The sequence below is a fragment of the Bufo bufo genome, chromosome 3 (assembly GCF_905171765.1).
Source record: "Bufo bufo chromosome 3, aBufBuf1.1, whole genome shotgun sequence".
Taxonomy (NCBI): Eukaryota; Metazoa; Chordata; class Amphibia; order Anura; family Bufonidae; genus Bufo; species Bufo bufo.
In genome coordinates, this window is record NC_053391.1 from 66,189,410 (window position 1) to 66,203,395 (window position 13,986).

A 13,986-nucleotide genomic window follows, 5' to 3' on the forward strand; every position below is an offset into this window, starting at 1 on the left:
ATTATATATAATAATTGCTCAGAAGACCCAAGCTGAGGATTGATGTTCTGTAGGTGGATCTCCAAAAGTCGTGAGGTGAAAAGTGTAGACATCAACGTAACAAAAATTCACGCTGTAATATCAGTCTGCAATCCCTAAATAAGGTGCAAATAGCTATACAAGTGGTTGGCAATACTATTTCCATACACTCGTCACAGACATAAACCCTCTGTTCTGGTAAACTGAGGGGGAGGGGGGGGGGGGATTTGTCCTACCAATCTATTGATCTTTCTTTGCAGGACAATACACATGGACATCATCCATAGAGGATAGTCTAACAGATTATTGCAACATTTATGGCATCTGTCAGCAGATTTGTACCTATGACACTGTCTGACCTGTTACATGTGCACTTGGCAGCTGAAGACATCTGTGTTGGTCCCATGTTCATATGTGCCCGCATTGCTGAGAAAAATGAACTTTTAATATATGCAAGTGAACCTATAGGAGGCTCTCCTCTCTCTGCAACTGCCGTACCCTCTGCATGCGCTATGATGTTTTCCCTGCCTGGCCCTGTCAATCAAAGTACAGATGGCACGGCAGATGTACAGAGCCTATAGGTGTAACAGCAACACCCACGTTGGCTCCTACAATCTCATTTGGATATACTAAAACTAGATTACACTGTAGGGGAAATGTATGGCCCTAAGCAACTTCTCTTTGGTGACAACGGCTGAACGGCGGGCAGATATCAATCTAAAAAGGGGTTATAGTGTTGAGACAACTGCTATTACCACCTACTCCATAACTGTCCAAGAATGGACCAGACTGTAAATTCAAAAATTTGTGGTCAGACAATTGTCTCTCTGTGTGATCTATAGACATAGATTTCTTTGACATTCACTATGTCCTGATGCAGAACAGTCTGTCCGGGAAAACTTCTGGAAGCTGCTTGATTACTCCGTGTGCTGTATCCCAGATTCTGACACCATCTTTGAGAAGACTCCTTTCTTCTGTATCAGTCTCTGTGGTTCGTCAAACTCTACAACTCTACCAGCATCTAGAACAAGCACTCTGTGTAAAAATAAAACAAAGTCAGCCACGTTTCCACATTTCTTCACTTTTGATCAATAATCTGAAGTTTGTTGGTATCATTTTCAGAGTTGGTTCCTCTCTTCCACTATACTGTCACATCCCGTCAGACAGAGACATAGCCTGACTCAAGTTACAACAGCTGGCAAAAAGCACCGGCTGTTGTAACTTTCTGCAAAACAGACAATAGAACGAGGGGGAAAGGCAGGATTTCTAGAGACCCATCTCCTCCAAACCCTCTGCATTACCCTGGGCCCTGGCTTTTCCCCTCCCACTGTCCCCATACACTCAAGCAATTCTTGAGATTATGTTGTATCTTTCTTATCAGTTTTAACCTGTGCTCAGGAGGGAGTTGACTACTGAAAAACAATGGTTTTATGTGTGGTCGCCTGTCCAATGGGTAATCAGTTGCACCTTTACATGGGTCAATTGGGAATGAGCGTTCATACAAATTTTGTTTGTATGAACACTTATTCTCAGCCAGTCTAAAAAGTCTCTTACTAAAAGTCTCTTATCATGTAGATATCAGACATCTGTAGCTAGATATAAAGCAATTCCTGTACCTTTCAGAATCCAGGACTGTATGTAGCCGGTGAGCTATTGTCAGTACAGTGCAGTCACTGAACGCAGTGCGAATGGTGCTCTGAACAAGGGTGTCGGTCTCCATGTCAATTGAGGCTGTTGCTTCATCTAGAAAAAGGATTTTTGTTTTTCGAAGTAAAGCTCGAGCAAGGCAGATGAGTTGTCGCTGCCCAACACTACAAGAAAAGAAAAACTTATCAACCACGGTAAAAAAAAACACTAGGACGTCTTGAACCCAGACCTTTGTGGATGCAAAATTCACATGTAAGATAGGTTTTTGTGTCTGCAATTTGGCCATGGATGTGTGAATGAGCCCTTAGCTCTACCAATTTTACCTGCACAGATACACTATCTGGATGCAGGAGAGATTCGTGCTCCATTATTACCTTCTTGCACTACAATAAAGGGGTCAGACCATACTGATTTTCTCTAGCAGTCTTCAGCTCTTTCATTGCTTCTTGTATATTGTTCTGTAGCCAGTATCTTTAATACTACACTCGGTAAAAGGGTTTCTGTCATCAGCATTAGCGATGTGTCAGCAGTACATAACAGTATGATTTATAACTCTCTGCCTGCCGCCGTTCTCTTAAAATAAAGACTTTTGAAATATGCTAATGAGCCTCTAGGTGCTATGAGGGCGTTGCTTCAGCACCTAGAGGCTCGGTCTACGCACCCTTTGGCACGCCCAGGTCCAGTTGATTGACTTTCGAGTTCTCCTCAGTGTCCTGTAAATCCCGCGCCGTGCCCTTTTAGTATTCGGCGCAGGCACAGTGAGCGAAGGACGCACTCCTTCCTTCGGCGCAGTGAGGAAGCCAGCAGCAGGAGAAATTCTTCACTCACTGCGCCTGAGCCGAATACTAAACGGGACGGCGCAGGCGCGGGATTTACGGGACACTGAGGAGAACTCGAAAGTCAATCAACTGGATCTGGGCGTGCCAAAGGGTGCGTAGACCGAGCCTCTAGGTGCTGAAGCAACGCCCTCATAGCACCTAGAGGCTCATTAGCATATTTTTAAGTCTTTATTTTAAGAGAACGGCGGCAGGCAGGGAGTTATAAAACACACTGTTATGTACTGCGGACATCAGCACATCGCTAATGTCCGTCAGCTACATAACGATTTTTCCCATGACAGAAACCCTTTAAATTGCAACACCAAGATGGAAAAGCTGTAAGGTTATGAAAATTGAGGAAGCAGCAGGTGTCACTTAGATGACCAAATTTTCAAGCACCTAGCTCCAATCTGTGGCATGCAGCAACTTCAGTGTTAAAGGGAACCTGTCACCATGTTCTAACATATAAAACCAAATGTACCTTAATGCTGGTTTACCCTGATAGTTCCCAGCGATCGCTCCATAATCTTCTCAGGACTAACCTGTTCTATTTTATCGCCCTATAACGCTTTCCCGCCTTTTATGCTAATTAACAGAAAAGAGTCATATTTTCTCTGAGTCAAGGTCCACAGCTCCGCCTAAGAAACGCCCCTACAAATAAAATCTCACATGAGCTTCGTTGCTTCGAGTCTAGGCAAGCACGCCCTCTAACCGCCCCCTCTTTTGTTGGATTGACAGCCTGCAGTGTGGCCGGGATCGCATAAGTCTCGCGCATGCGCAGTGCGCTCCTTGGTAAGGCGCGATCCTGTCTCTGGCTGCCGCTGTTAGCCGGGTTTCAGCGGTGCACTGCGCATACGCGAGGCGCATACGGCCGCGCTGCAGGCTGTCAATCTAACAAAAGAGGGGACGGTTAGGGGGCGTACATACGTAGACTTAAAGCAAGGAAGCTTCATTTGCATACGACCTGCGGGGGAATAAAAGTTGTTTTACAGCGATCATGCGCCTCAGACATCTTACACAAGAACGTCATTAGAAGCCGGATGTTAACAGCTTTAAGGTACTGCTGGCGATTTATGATCCATTTTGGTGCTGACAGGTTCCCTTTAAGGAGTGTAGTAACATGTAATTTGGTGTTACCTCAGGTTCTCTCCTCCTTCTGAAACCTCATGGTAGAGTTTCTTGGGAAGAGATTGCACAAAGTTCTTGAGATGGCACATATCCAGAGCCTCCCATAGATCAGCATCAGAATGTTTCTCCAAGGGATCCAGATTCATCTGTACAGTCCCCGAAAATAAAACAGGATCCTAGAAAAAGAGAGAGGAATGGCTGACAGCTATGGAGACCAAGGGGGTCATTTATTAAGCTGTAATACACCTATATTGGGCATATTTCAGGCGCAGATTGGGTGCAACAGCTAGTTGCGCCGCAATCTGCAACTTCGTCCCAGTCATAAATAAGTGTGTATGGCGGGGAAGGGGATGGGCCGGCAGGCCCGTCTCATTTACCATTTTCAGGTGTAGAAAAAAGTCTAAATGTAAGACAGCAAGGAAGCTGTATCACATTTAGAACTGGCACAGGATCCGCCGAAGTTATGAAGAGGCCGGAACCACCGCCAGCTTACGGGTTTATTAGGACTGGCGTCTTATTTAACGCCGGTCTTAATAAATGTGCCCCCTAGTGACTATTCTAAAGCTGCTCATGGAATTAAAGGAATGCACCTTTTACAGTTGTTGTCGGCCTGATGATCAGCTGATGCAAGTCTGACTTCTGAAATCCCCAGGGAACAGCGGATATTTCAGGGGGAAGAAGTATAAGGGTGCACTTACAGGGGCTATTTTGGACTCCACGTGTACAAGCCATGCAACCACACTGCAAAACCATGGCATCTCCTGGTCATAGTATGTGGTTTTGACATGGACCATTGTAAATGCACCCTTACACCTAATGCAGCTGTGGGGTTTGGTGGGTGGTCAGGAGCGCAGTCTGGTCCATACACATCTGGTGTTGACTGTGCATCTGACACTCACCAAAAACACTGGGATTGGAGATAATTCCAATCCTGGATGTTATACAACTTAAATGCTGTGGCATCTACGCTATTAGACAGAGATAGACCTTCCCCTACACTGTATTTGGAGTGTTGTTAAAGGGGACCTGTCATCAACTTTATGCCCATACTAACGGCAGTATAAAGTAGAGACAGGTGAGCTGATTTCAGCCGTCTGTCATTCATCAGCTAAAAGTAAGTGGTTGCCGAGAACCAACATCACAATCATTGCAGACTGGGCCTGGAGAAGAGTCCCGGCCACCTGAGAAGAGTCCTGGTTATTCATGACTTCCTGCTCTCCTGCCCACCTGCTCTCCCTGACAGTCTAATACCAAGTTTTCTCCCTTTCTCTCTAGGAGAGAACTGCCAATCATCAGCAGATGGTCGGGGAGAGCAGGAGATTAGGAATAACCAGGACTCTTCTCAGGTAGATCTGACTCTTTTCAAGGCCTGTGCTGCAATGATTATGATGCTGGTTCTCAGCAACCTCTTACTTTTAGCTCATGAGTGACACCCCGCTGACATCAGCATTTCTGTCACTATTTTATACCTCAGTGAGGTCAGCAGAAAGTTGATGACAGGTTCCCTTTAACTGTTTGTCATGGCAGCTGAGGTCTCCAGGCCTACCGTCCTAGTACTTCTACCTATTTCTACTTCTACTTATACCCGGCAACCAGATAATGCTGAAGTCACTATACACTGCAATACAGAATTGTTTATGTTTAACTATAGATATTGACATGGAAAATTAAAAATATCAACACAAATTCATTAACAATATGCTAAACATAAAAACATGATTTGAACAATAGGTCATTTTCTGATGACACATTCTCTTTAAAGGATAACTGTCACATTTAGACCCTAATTTCAATTTTCATGTATGTAGTTACTAATAACATGATATTCCAGAATCCGTTACTATTAGACTGACTTACCCCATATTTAATAAGATTCAGCCCTTAGCAACCAGTCTGCATAAAACTGCAATTTCACTATTCAGTTAAGATGGCCGCCACCGCCCTCACCCTGAGGCTAATCCTGCCTGCCCTCACTAGCCAGTAACACTAGCCCCCCAAAAGTGTCAGTAACCAGAGCCCTCCTCCCTAAAGGGTTAATCTCCTGCGGCACAAAGGGGTCCTCTTACCACGTGTTGCTTTCATTTATACACTGAGCAGACGGCAGATCTCCCTTCCCTGGTCTGCGCTGCTCCAACTCTGCATTCTCCAGCTCTGCTGAGTGAGGGAGCGTCTGCCAAGCGCAGGGACAGGGAGAAGTGCACACAGCCCAGGCACTGTTATCAGCTGCTGGGGAGGACCTGGCTTTAATCATTTACTTACAGTCCCTGGCTGTCAGTAATATGAGCCTGCACGCTGCGTGCTCCGTCCTTCAACAGATAGACGGACCATGCCTAGCAACCCTATTTTAAGCACAGGTAAAAGCAGGCAGTACAGGGAACAAAAATGTAGAATTAAGGGGTAATTGAATACACAGTGAAAAGTTGAAATAGGGCCACCAAGGAGATATTAATCACCACAATCCAATACTCAAAAAATATAATATACGACAGTTATACTTTAACAACCCTGTCAGGAGCCTAATGTCAGTACGGTCGGTATAATGTCACTCACCTGTGGAATGATATTCAGTTTGCTTCGTAAGTCGTGCAGTCCAATGGTTGCAATATCAATTCCATCAATGACTATCCTTCCTCCTGATCTCTCTACTATGCGGAACAAGCAATTTGTGAGAGTGGATTTACCGGCTCCGGTTCTTCCAACAATCCCGAGCTGAAAATACATTCATGGAAACATTAGATTTTATGTCTAGTTCACACCCAAGGTGGCGACGCAACCGTATATCAGCCAACAGCTATATCGTCTGTCTTATGTAACTGTACCACCGCAAATGGTCACCACTGTCTAAAATGATCCCTATAGGATATGTAACAGAATAGGGGTGCACAAGCAGTGGCCCACCAACCATTGGGACACAGACATCCTGCACTGTATGAAGCCTGTATCCTAGTGATGCAGAGCAAGATGTGCCGCCATATGACGACAACGCTGTCCCCCCCATTCCTGCATCGATCATAGATATCACTCTAGAACCTGAAAGATACATAGGAGCGCACTATAGTGGCTGCTCACTGTGGCACTGTTATGGGGGGAACTGTGTGTCTGGCACTGCTATGGGGGCACTGTTCTGGGGATACTTTCTGGTGGCACTGTTATGGCGCAGGATGTGTCTGGCACTGTTGTGACGGAAACATGTGTCTGAATTATATTTTAAGTAATTTAAAGGGCACTCCACTCCAGGCAATATGTGCCAATCCCTCTTTCCTTGCTCTTGCACCCCGAGACAGGGCAAAAAGAGAAAAACCTTTGACGTTGGTCGCGGTGCATTTTCTGTATTGTCATCAATGTAGCACGGATTGAGAGTTGCTGGACTTGGATTGGCATGCAACAATCTGAGAGGGACCCCTGTTTCTGCACATCTCCTTTGAATCTAGATGGATTTTTAACCTTGATTCCCTAGCACCCAATGGAATGAATGAGGAACTAACTTTCACTGGTTTCTATGGGTTATATATATATATATATATATATATATCCAAAAGATGGCAGGGCAGCACTTCTCACTTCAAGTGATGCAAATGATTCAAGTGCCAGCGTTTTCCCCTGGGTCCTGGGGTCCAAACACAATCCAAATAAATGTAACGCAGCACTCCTTAGATAAACTTAGCTTGATAATGGCTCTGTGAGAGAGCTGAAACGTTGCCTGTATCAACATGTGTTGAATAAATTTTGTATTTTTTGACTTTTTATCTAAGGAGTGCTGCGTTACATTTATTTGTAATGTATATATATATATATATATATATATATATATATATATACATACATATAGTGACACAGTGAGAGGCTTGGTCTCGGAAAACAGGTATTTTAATCCCAGCATGTGCTGCTGGGCTGATTTATAGCCAGGTGAGGTCAAGTCAAATACCCGACCGGATTTTAAGTGCTGGTCCGGGTTTTGGCAGCACCTAGCTGTCCTTAAATAGGCAGCAGGGCTCAGAAGCCATGTCTCTGTGTTGGGATCTGGGAGCCTTGTGTCTGGATAAAGGCTTGCTACCTGTTTGGCGTGAAAACAGGTTGGTGCTGCTATGAGCGAGGACTCTGAGGCAGAATTGTCGCATGGTGTGAATTACCACCAACACGCAAGGTGACTTTTTGCTTGTTTATGACTGCTTGTTTTGTCACTTGCCTAAAGTGTGAATAAAACACTGAACTGTTTGATCCAAAGAACTTGTTGTTGCCTCTATACTGCGTCCGCTAATCCTGTCTACCAGAGAGAAACCCCACTATATATACAGTACAGACCAAAAGTTTGGACATACCTTCTCATTCAAAGAGTTTTCTTTATTTTATTGACTATGAAGGCATCAAAACTATGAATTAACACATGTGGAATTATATACATAACAAACAAGTGTGAAACAACTGAAAATATGTAATATTCTAGGTTCTTCAAAGTAGCCACCTTTTGCTTTGATTACTGCTTTGCACACTCTTGGCATTCTCTTGATGAGCTTCAAGAGGTAGTCCCCTGAAATGGTCTTCCAACAGTCTTGAAGGAGTTCCCAGAGATGCTTAGCAATTGTTGGCCCTTTTGCCTTCACTCTGCGGTCCAGCTCACCCCAAACCATCTCGATTGGGTTCAGGTCCGGTGACTGTGGAGGCCAGGTCATCTGGCGCAGCACCCCATCACTCTCCCTCATGGTCAAATAGCCCTTACTTTCAAAGTTTTCCCAATTTTTCGGCTGACTGACTGACCTTCATTTCTTAAAGTAATGATGGCCACTCGTTTTTCTTTACTTAACTGCTTTTTACTTGCCATAATACAAATTCTAACAGTCTATTCAGTAGGACAATCAGCTGTGTATCCACCTGACTTCTCCTCAACGCAACTGATGGTCCCAACCCAATTTATAAGGCAAGAAATCCCACTTATTAAACCTTACAGGGCACACCTGTGAAGTGAAAACCATTTCAGGTGACTACCTCTTGAAGCTCATCAAGAGAATGCCAAGAGTGTGCAAAGCAGTAATCAAAGCAAAAGGTGGCTACTTTGAAGAACCTAGAATATGACATATTTTCAGTTGTTTCACACTTGTTTGTTATGTATATAATTCCACATGTGTTAATTCATAGTTTTGATGCCTTCAGTGTGAATCTACAATTTTCATAGCCATGAAAATAAAGAAAACTCTTTGAATGAGAAGGTGTGTCCAAACTTTTGATCTGTACTGTATATATATATATATATATATATATATATTTTCCCTTCTCTCACCACTCACGTCACATTTTATTTTTACACATTTAGATTTTTAAAGAATTTTACCAAAAATGTTATCAGAATTTTAGACCAGTCACATGTTATTCTTTTTTCCATGTTTTTGTCCACACTTTGTCATCACACACACTATTTCACACATATATATATTTTTAATTACGGTATATTCACACCTTTTTTTTAATGTTCATTAATTATTTATTTTGTCACCAGGTTTACTTTATTTGCACTATGGCACTTTGAGGGACATCCAATCAACCTCAGTTCTTCATCCCACTCTTCGGCATGAATTTCTCTGTATTTTAATTACCGTATTTTTCGCCCCATAAGACGCACTTTTTCTCCCCCCAAAATGGGGGGAAAATGCCCCTGCGTCTTATGGGGCGAATGCTGGCAGTTTTACATCGCAAACTGCGATGTACGAGCAAGCGGGGAGGGACTGGGAGGAGGAGCTGGGGGCCGGCAATAGCGGCAGGGCGGTGCAGTCAGTGTACTATAGCCCCGCTGGTATACTAATATAAAATGTCTTATTCAATTAATAGTTATTAAACATGCCCCCCAACTCCTAATAGTACCTTACATCCTAACCGCTTTAGTAGAATGCAGGCAGGCAGGCCGGGCGGGCGGCATCGTAACTTCCTGATGTCACGTGCCTGCGCAGCCTACTTTATGAATGAAGCAGGCGGCGCAGGCAAGTGACGTCAGTGAGGGACGCGCCGGCCACCCGGCCGGCATTGTACAGAAGCGGTTAGGATGTACGGTACTATTAGGAGTTGGGGGGCATGTTTAATAACTATTAATTGAATAAGACATTTTATATTAGTATACTGGAGCGGCGGGGGGGGGGGGGGAAGGGGGATCTGTGGATGACATTTTTATGGGGGACATCTGTGGATGGCACAGTTATGGGCTGGGGGGGTCTGTGGATGGCACTGTTATGGGCTGGGGGGGTCTGTTGATGGCACTGTTATGGGCTGGGGGGGTCTGTGGATGGCACTGTTATGGGCTGGGAAGGGGGGTCTGTGGATGGCACTGTTATGGGCTGGGGGGGTCTGTGGATGGCACTGTTATGGGCTGGGGGGGGTCTGTGGATGGCACTGTTATGGGGTGGGGGGTCTGTGGATAGCACATATATAACAGTGCCAGCCACAGACCCCCCTGTAACAGTGCAAGCCACAGATCCCCCCCCATAACAGTGTCCGTCATCCACAGATCCCCCCCATAACAGTGTCCGTCATCCACAGATCCCCCCATAACAGTGTCCGTCATCCACAGATCCCCCCCATAACAGTGTCCGTCATCCACAGATCCCCCCATAACAGTGTCCGTCATCCACAGATCCCCCCTATAACAGTGTCCGTCATCCACAGATCCCCCCCATAACAGTGTCCGTCATCCACAGATCCCCCCCATAACAGTGTCCGTCATCCACAGATCCCCCCATAACAGTGTCCGTCATCCACAGATCCCCCATAACAGTGTCCGTCATCCACAGATCCCCCCCATAACAGTGTCCGTCTTCCACAGATCCCCCCATAACAGTGTCCGTCATCCACAGATCCCCCCATAACAGTGTCCTTCACAGATCCCCAGTAATAGTGCCATCGACAGACCACCATTAGTTCCAAACCCACCAAAGCACACCTTTTGGTTAAAACATTTTTTTTTCTTATTTTCCTCCCCAAAAACCTAGGTGCGTCTTACAGGGCGAAAAATACGGTAGTTATATATGAATACATCTATCTATGTATAACGGCCTCCACAATCACATCTTGTGTCTGCTCCTGGCGTCCCAGACTAGTACCGTCACTATGAATTTAACTATCAATTCTAATCTTGTTATGGATAGGATTTAGGTATCTTGGGATATCTGTTATCATGTTTTCATTCATTATCTATAATGCATGTCTTCATGTTAAGTCTTTTTGATTCATGACAATGATTTTAGTGTGTGTATATATTCTTTCTCATCACAAGTTGGTTATGATCACACTTATTGCTCTTTTATCTGCTAAAATCTATTGTTTTCCGTACGGAATGTTCATGTGTTCCACGATTGGACCGCATGCACCCTCTGCACTGTGATTGACAGGGTGAGATATGATGACGTATTCACTGCCTGGCCCTGTCATCAAACTGCAGAGGGCGCAGCAGCTGCAGAGAGAGCAGAGCCTCTAGGTGTAACGGTAACGCCCCCGTTGCTCCTATAGACTGATTTGCATATATTAAAGCTTCATTTTACTCAGCAGTGTGGACACATATGAACATGGGACCAATGCAGATGCCTTCAGCTGCCAAGCGCACATGTACCAGGTCAGCCGGTGTCATAGGTACAAACCTGCTGACAGATGCCCTTTAAATCTTATCCAGGTTGTTGATACTTTAAAATGCATATCTATCTGCGTGGAAATATCCTAAATGTCTGAGATGGGAATACTGCTTTAGCTTTTACTGAGGCCCTTGCATTAGGCACAGTCTGCCAACAAGGCCCCCAGACCAGGCTGCGCGCCCCCAGTCTACAATGAGGGAGGATGTTTTGTTCCCCATCTCTGAAAGGTGCAGGGGATGGTTGAACCCCCTTGATACTGACAAAATATCTGCGAGAACAAAGTGGAGAATAATCATTGTGATCTAAGACCTGAAGCTGGATATATATATATATATATATATATATATATATATAGATTAGCTATTGTTTATGGAAAAAAACAGAGCCATCAGCAGGGGTGTTGCTAGGGTCTCAAAAGATCCGGGGCCCAAGCACCAATTATTATGGCCCAGTTGTGTAATTTGTCCCCCCTCCCCCCCGCATTTTGCTGTACTTGCTATACAGCAGCACATACCTCTCACATCCAGGGCCTCCAGGTGACGTCTCCTCTGATGTAGATCTTCTCTGTCATCATCCTTTCAAATCAAGGCCCTGGATACCTGAAGGACTTGTTGCAACTGCATCACACCCCCCACAATCTTAGATCAAAAGGATCTAATAACTTGATCACCCCCAGAGTCCACCTCAAAACCTTTGGAGACAGAGCCTTCTGTCATGCCGCCCCTACACTTTGGAACTCCCTGCCACACCCAATTAGGACATCCCCATCCCTAAAGGCATTTAAGTCCAAACTGAAAAACCACCTGTTTAGGGTCCATTCACATGTCCCTATGTGTTTTGCGGATCCGCAAAACACGGACACCAGCAATGTGCACTCTCTTAGAAAATGCCTTTTCTTGTCCGCAATTGCGGACAAGAAAAGGACATGTTCTATTTTTTTGCGGAACGGAAATGCGGATCCGCAAATGCGGATAGCACATTTCGGCCCCATTGAAAATGAATGGGTCCGCACCTGTTCTGCAAAATTGCGGAACGGATACGGAACCATTTTGCGGCCGTGTGAATGGACCCTTAGTCTGGCATTTATGAACACCTGACTATTTCCTCTGTAACATAGTCCAGCCTGCACCCCTGTAAAGCGCTTTACAAATGTTATTGTTATCCTTTCCATTTGGTCCACATAACTTCTCTCAGCCGCCTCGTCTCTGCAGAGTGTGACACACGGACATCTTAGCTTCCTCACATTTCTATCATCATCCCCCAACCTGGAGCCCCCACAGTGTTATCCTGCTGCTCGCTGTGCCCCCAATACCCCCAAATACTATCCTGAAGAAAAAAGGAGTGCCCCCCATAGTAATAGTAGTCCTCATAGTCCCACCAATAGTAATTCCCTTCTAGAATTCCCCATTAGTAATACTGCCCCCTATAGTGCCCCCAACTGTGATAATAATCCCCAAGAGTGTCCCCATTCATAGAAGAGTCCTCCAGTATTAATAATACCCTCACAGACCCCAGTAGAAATAAGGCCCCCTATTGTTCCGCCAGTGGTAATAAAGCTCTCTATAGACCCCTCAGTAGTAATAAGGCCCCCATAGTGCTCTTAGTAGAAATAAGGAGATTTTTTGTGAAACTCACCTGTAAAATCTTTTTCTCGTCTTTTCCATTGGGGGACACAGACCATGGGTATAGCTTAGGCCATTACTAGGAGGAGACACTATGCAAATAATAAAAAACAGCTCCTCCTCCACTGGCTATACCCCCATGCTCCAACAGGAAGACCTCAGTGCGTGCAAAAGCAGTAGGAGAAGGAGATCAGAAACCAAATATTAACAAAGAAAAGCATAACCAAGGAACACCGCCATCGGGCCGTTAACCATAAGGTCCCACTAGAATAGAACCAACCCCTCCTGTAACAGACAAGAATGGGTGGGAGCTGTGTCCCCCAATGGAAAAGACGAGAAAAAGATTTTACAGGTGAGTTTCACAAAAAATCTCCTTTTCTCGCCCATTCCATTGGGGGACACAGACCATGGGACGTTCTAGAGCAGTCCATGGGGTGGGAAGACCAGCACCTCCAGAGGGAAAACGTCCAACGGTTAAACAGGAACCACAGCCTGCAATACCTTGCGCCCTAGGGCAGCATCAGCCGACGCCAAAGAGTGCAGCTTGTAGAACTTTGTAAAGGTATGTAAGGACGACCAGGTGGCCGCCTTACAAAATTGTGATGTACAGGCTCGATTGCGCCTAGTCCAGGAGGCCCCCACCACCCTGGTAGAGTGTGCGGTAACCCCCGCTGGGGGAACCCTACCCCGGGACCGATAGGCCATGGCAATAGTCAACCGAATCCACCGAGCCACAGTGACCTTGGAGGCCGCCAGACCCTTACGAGGCCCCTCGGGAACCACAAAAAGGGAGTCCGAGCGGCAAAATGGGGCAGTAACCGACAGGTACACCCATAAAGCACAGACAACATCCAGAGAATGGAGAGAGCGCTCCTTGGGGTTCGCAGGAGCGGGGCAAAAGGATGGCAGGACTATGTCCTCATTAAGGTGGAAGGCGGAGACCACCTTGGGCAAAAAGGAAGGGACAGGGCGCAGTACCACCTTGTCCTTGTGGAAGACCAAAAAGGGCTCTTTAGAGGAAAGGGCGGCCAGCTCAGATACCCTCCTGATAGAGGTGATGGCCACCAAAAAGACCACCTTCCAGGTGAGAAAACTCAGGGAAATGTCCCTCAGGGGCTCAAAAGGAGCCGCCTAGAGAGAAGACAG

General features: G+C 45.5%; 1 protein-coding gene across 1 annotated transcript in view; it reads right to left on the reverse strand.

Annotated features, from left to right (window-relative positions):
* Positions 1-442: 442 nt before the first annotated feature.
* The window catches only part of LOC120994569 (multidrug resistance-associated protein 1-like), a 126,235-nt gene continuing 112,691 nt past the window's right edge, over positions 443-13,986 (reverse strand). The window contains exons 25-28 of the mRNA XM_040423230.1: positions 6,162-6,320; positions 3,621-3,787; positions 1,635-1,829; positions 443-1,053 (exon numbers count right to left, since the gene is read on the reverse strand). Of these exons, the coding sequence (XP_040279164.1) occupies positions 936-1,053; positions 1,635-1,829; positions 3,621-3,787; positions 6,162-6,320 (639 nt within the window). The 3' untranslated portion in view covers positions 443-935. The remainder of the gene's footprint in view (positions 1,054-1,634; positions 1,830-3,620; positions 3,788-6,161; positions 6,321-13,986) is intronic.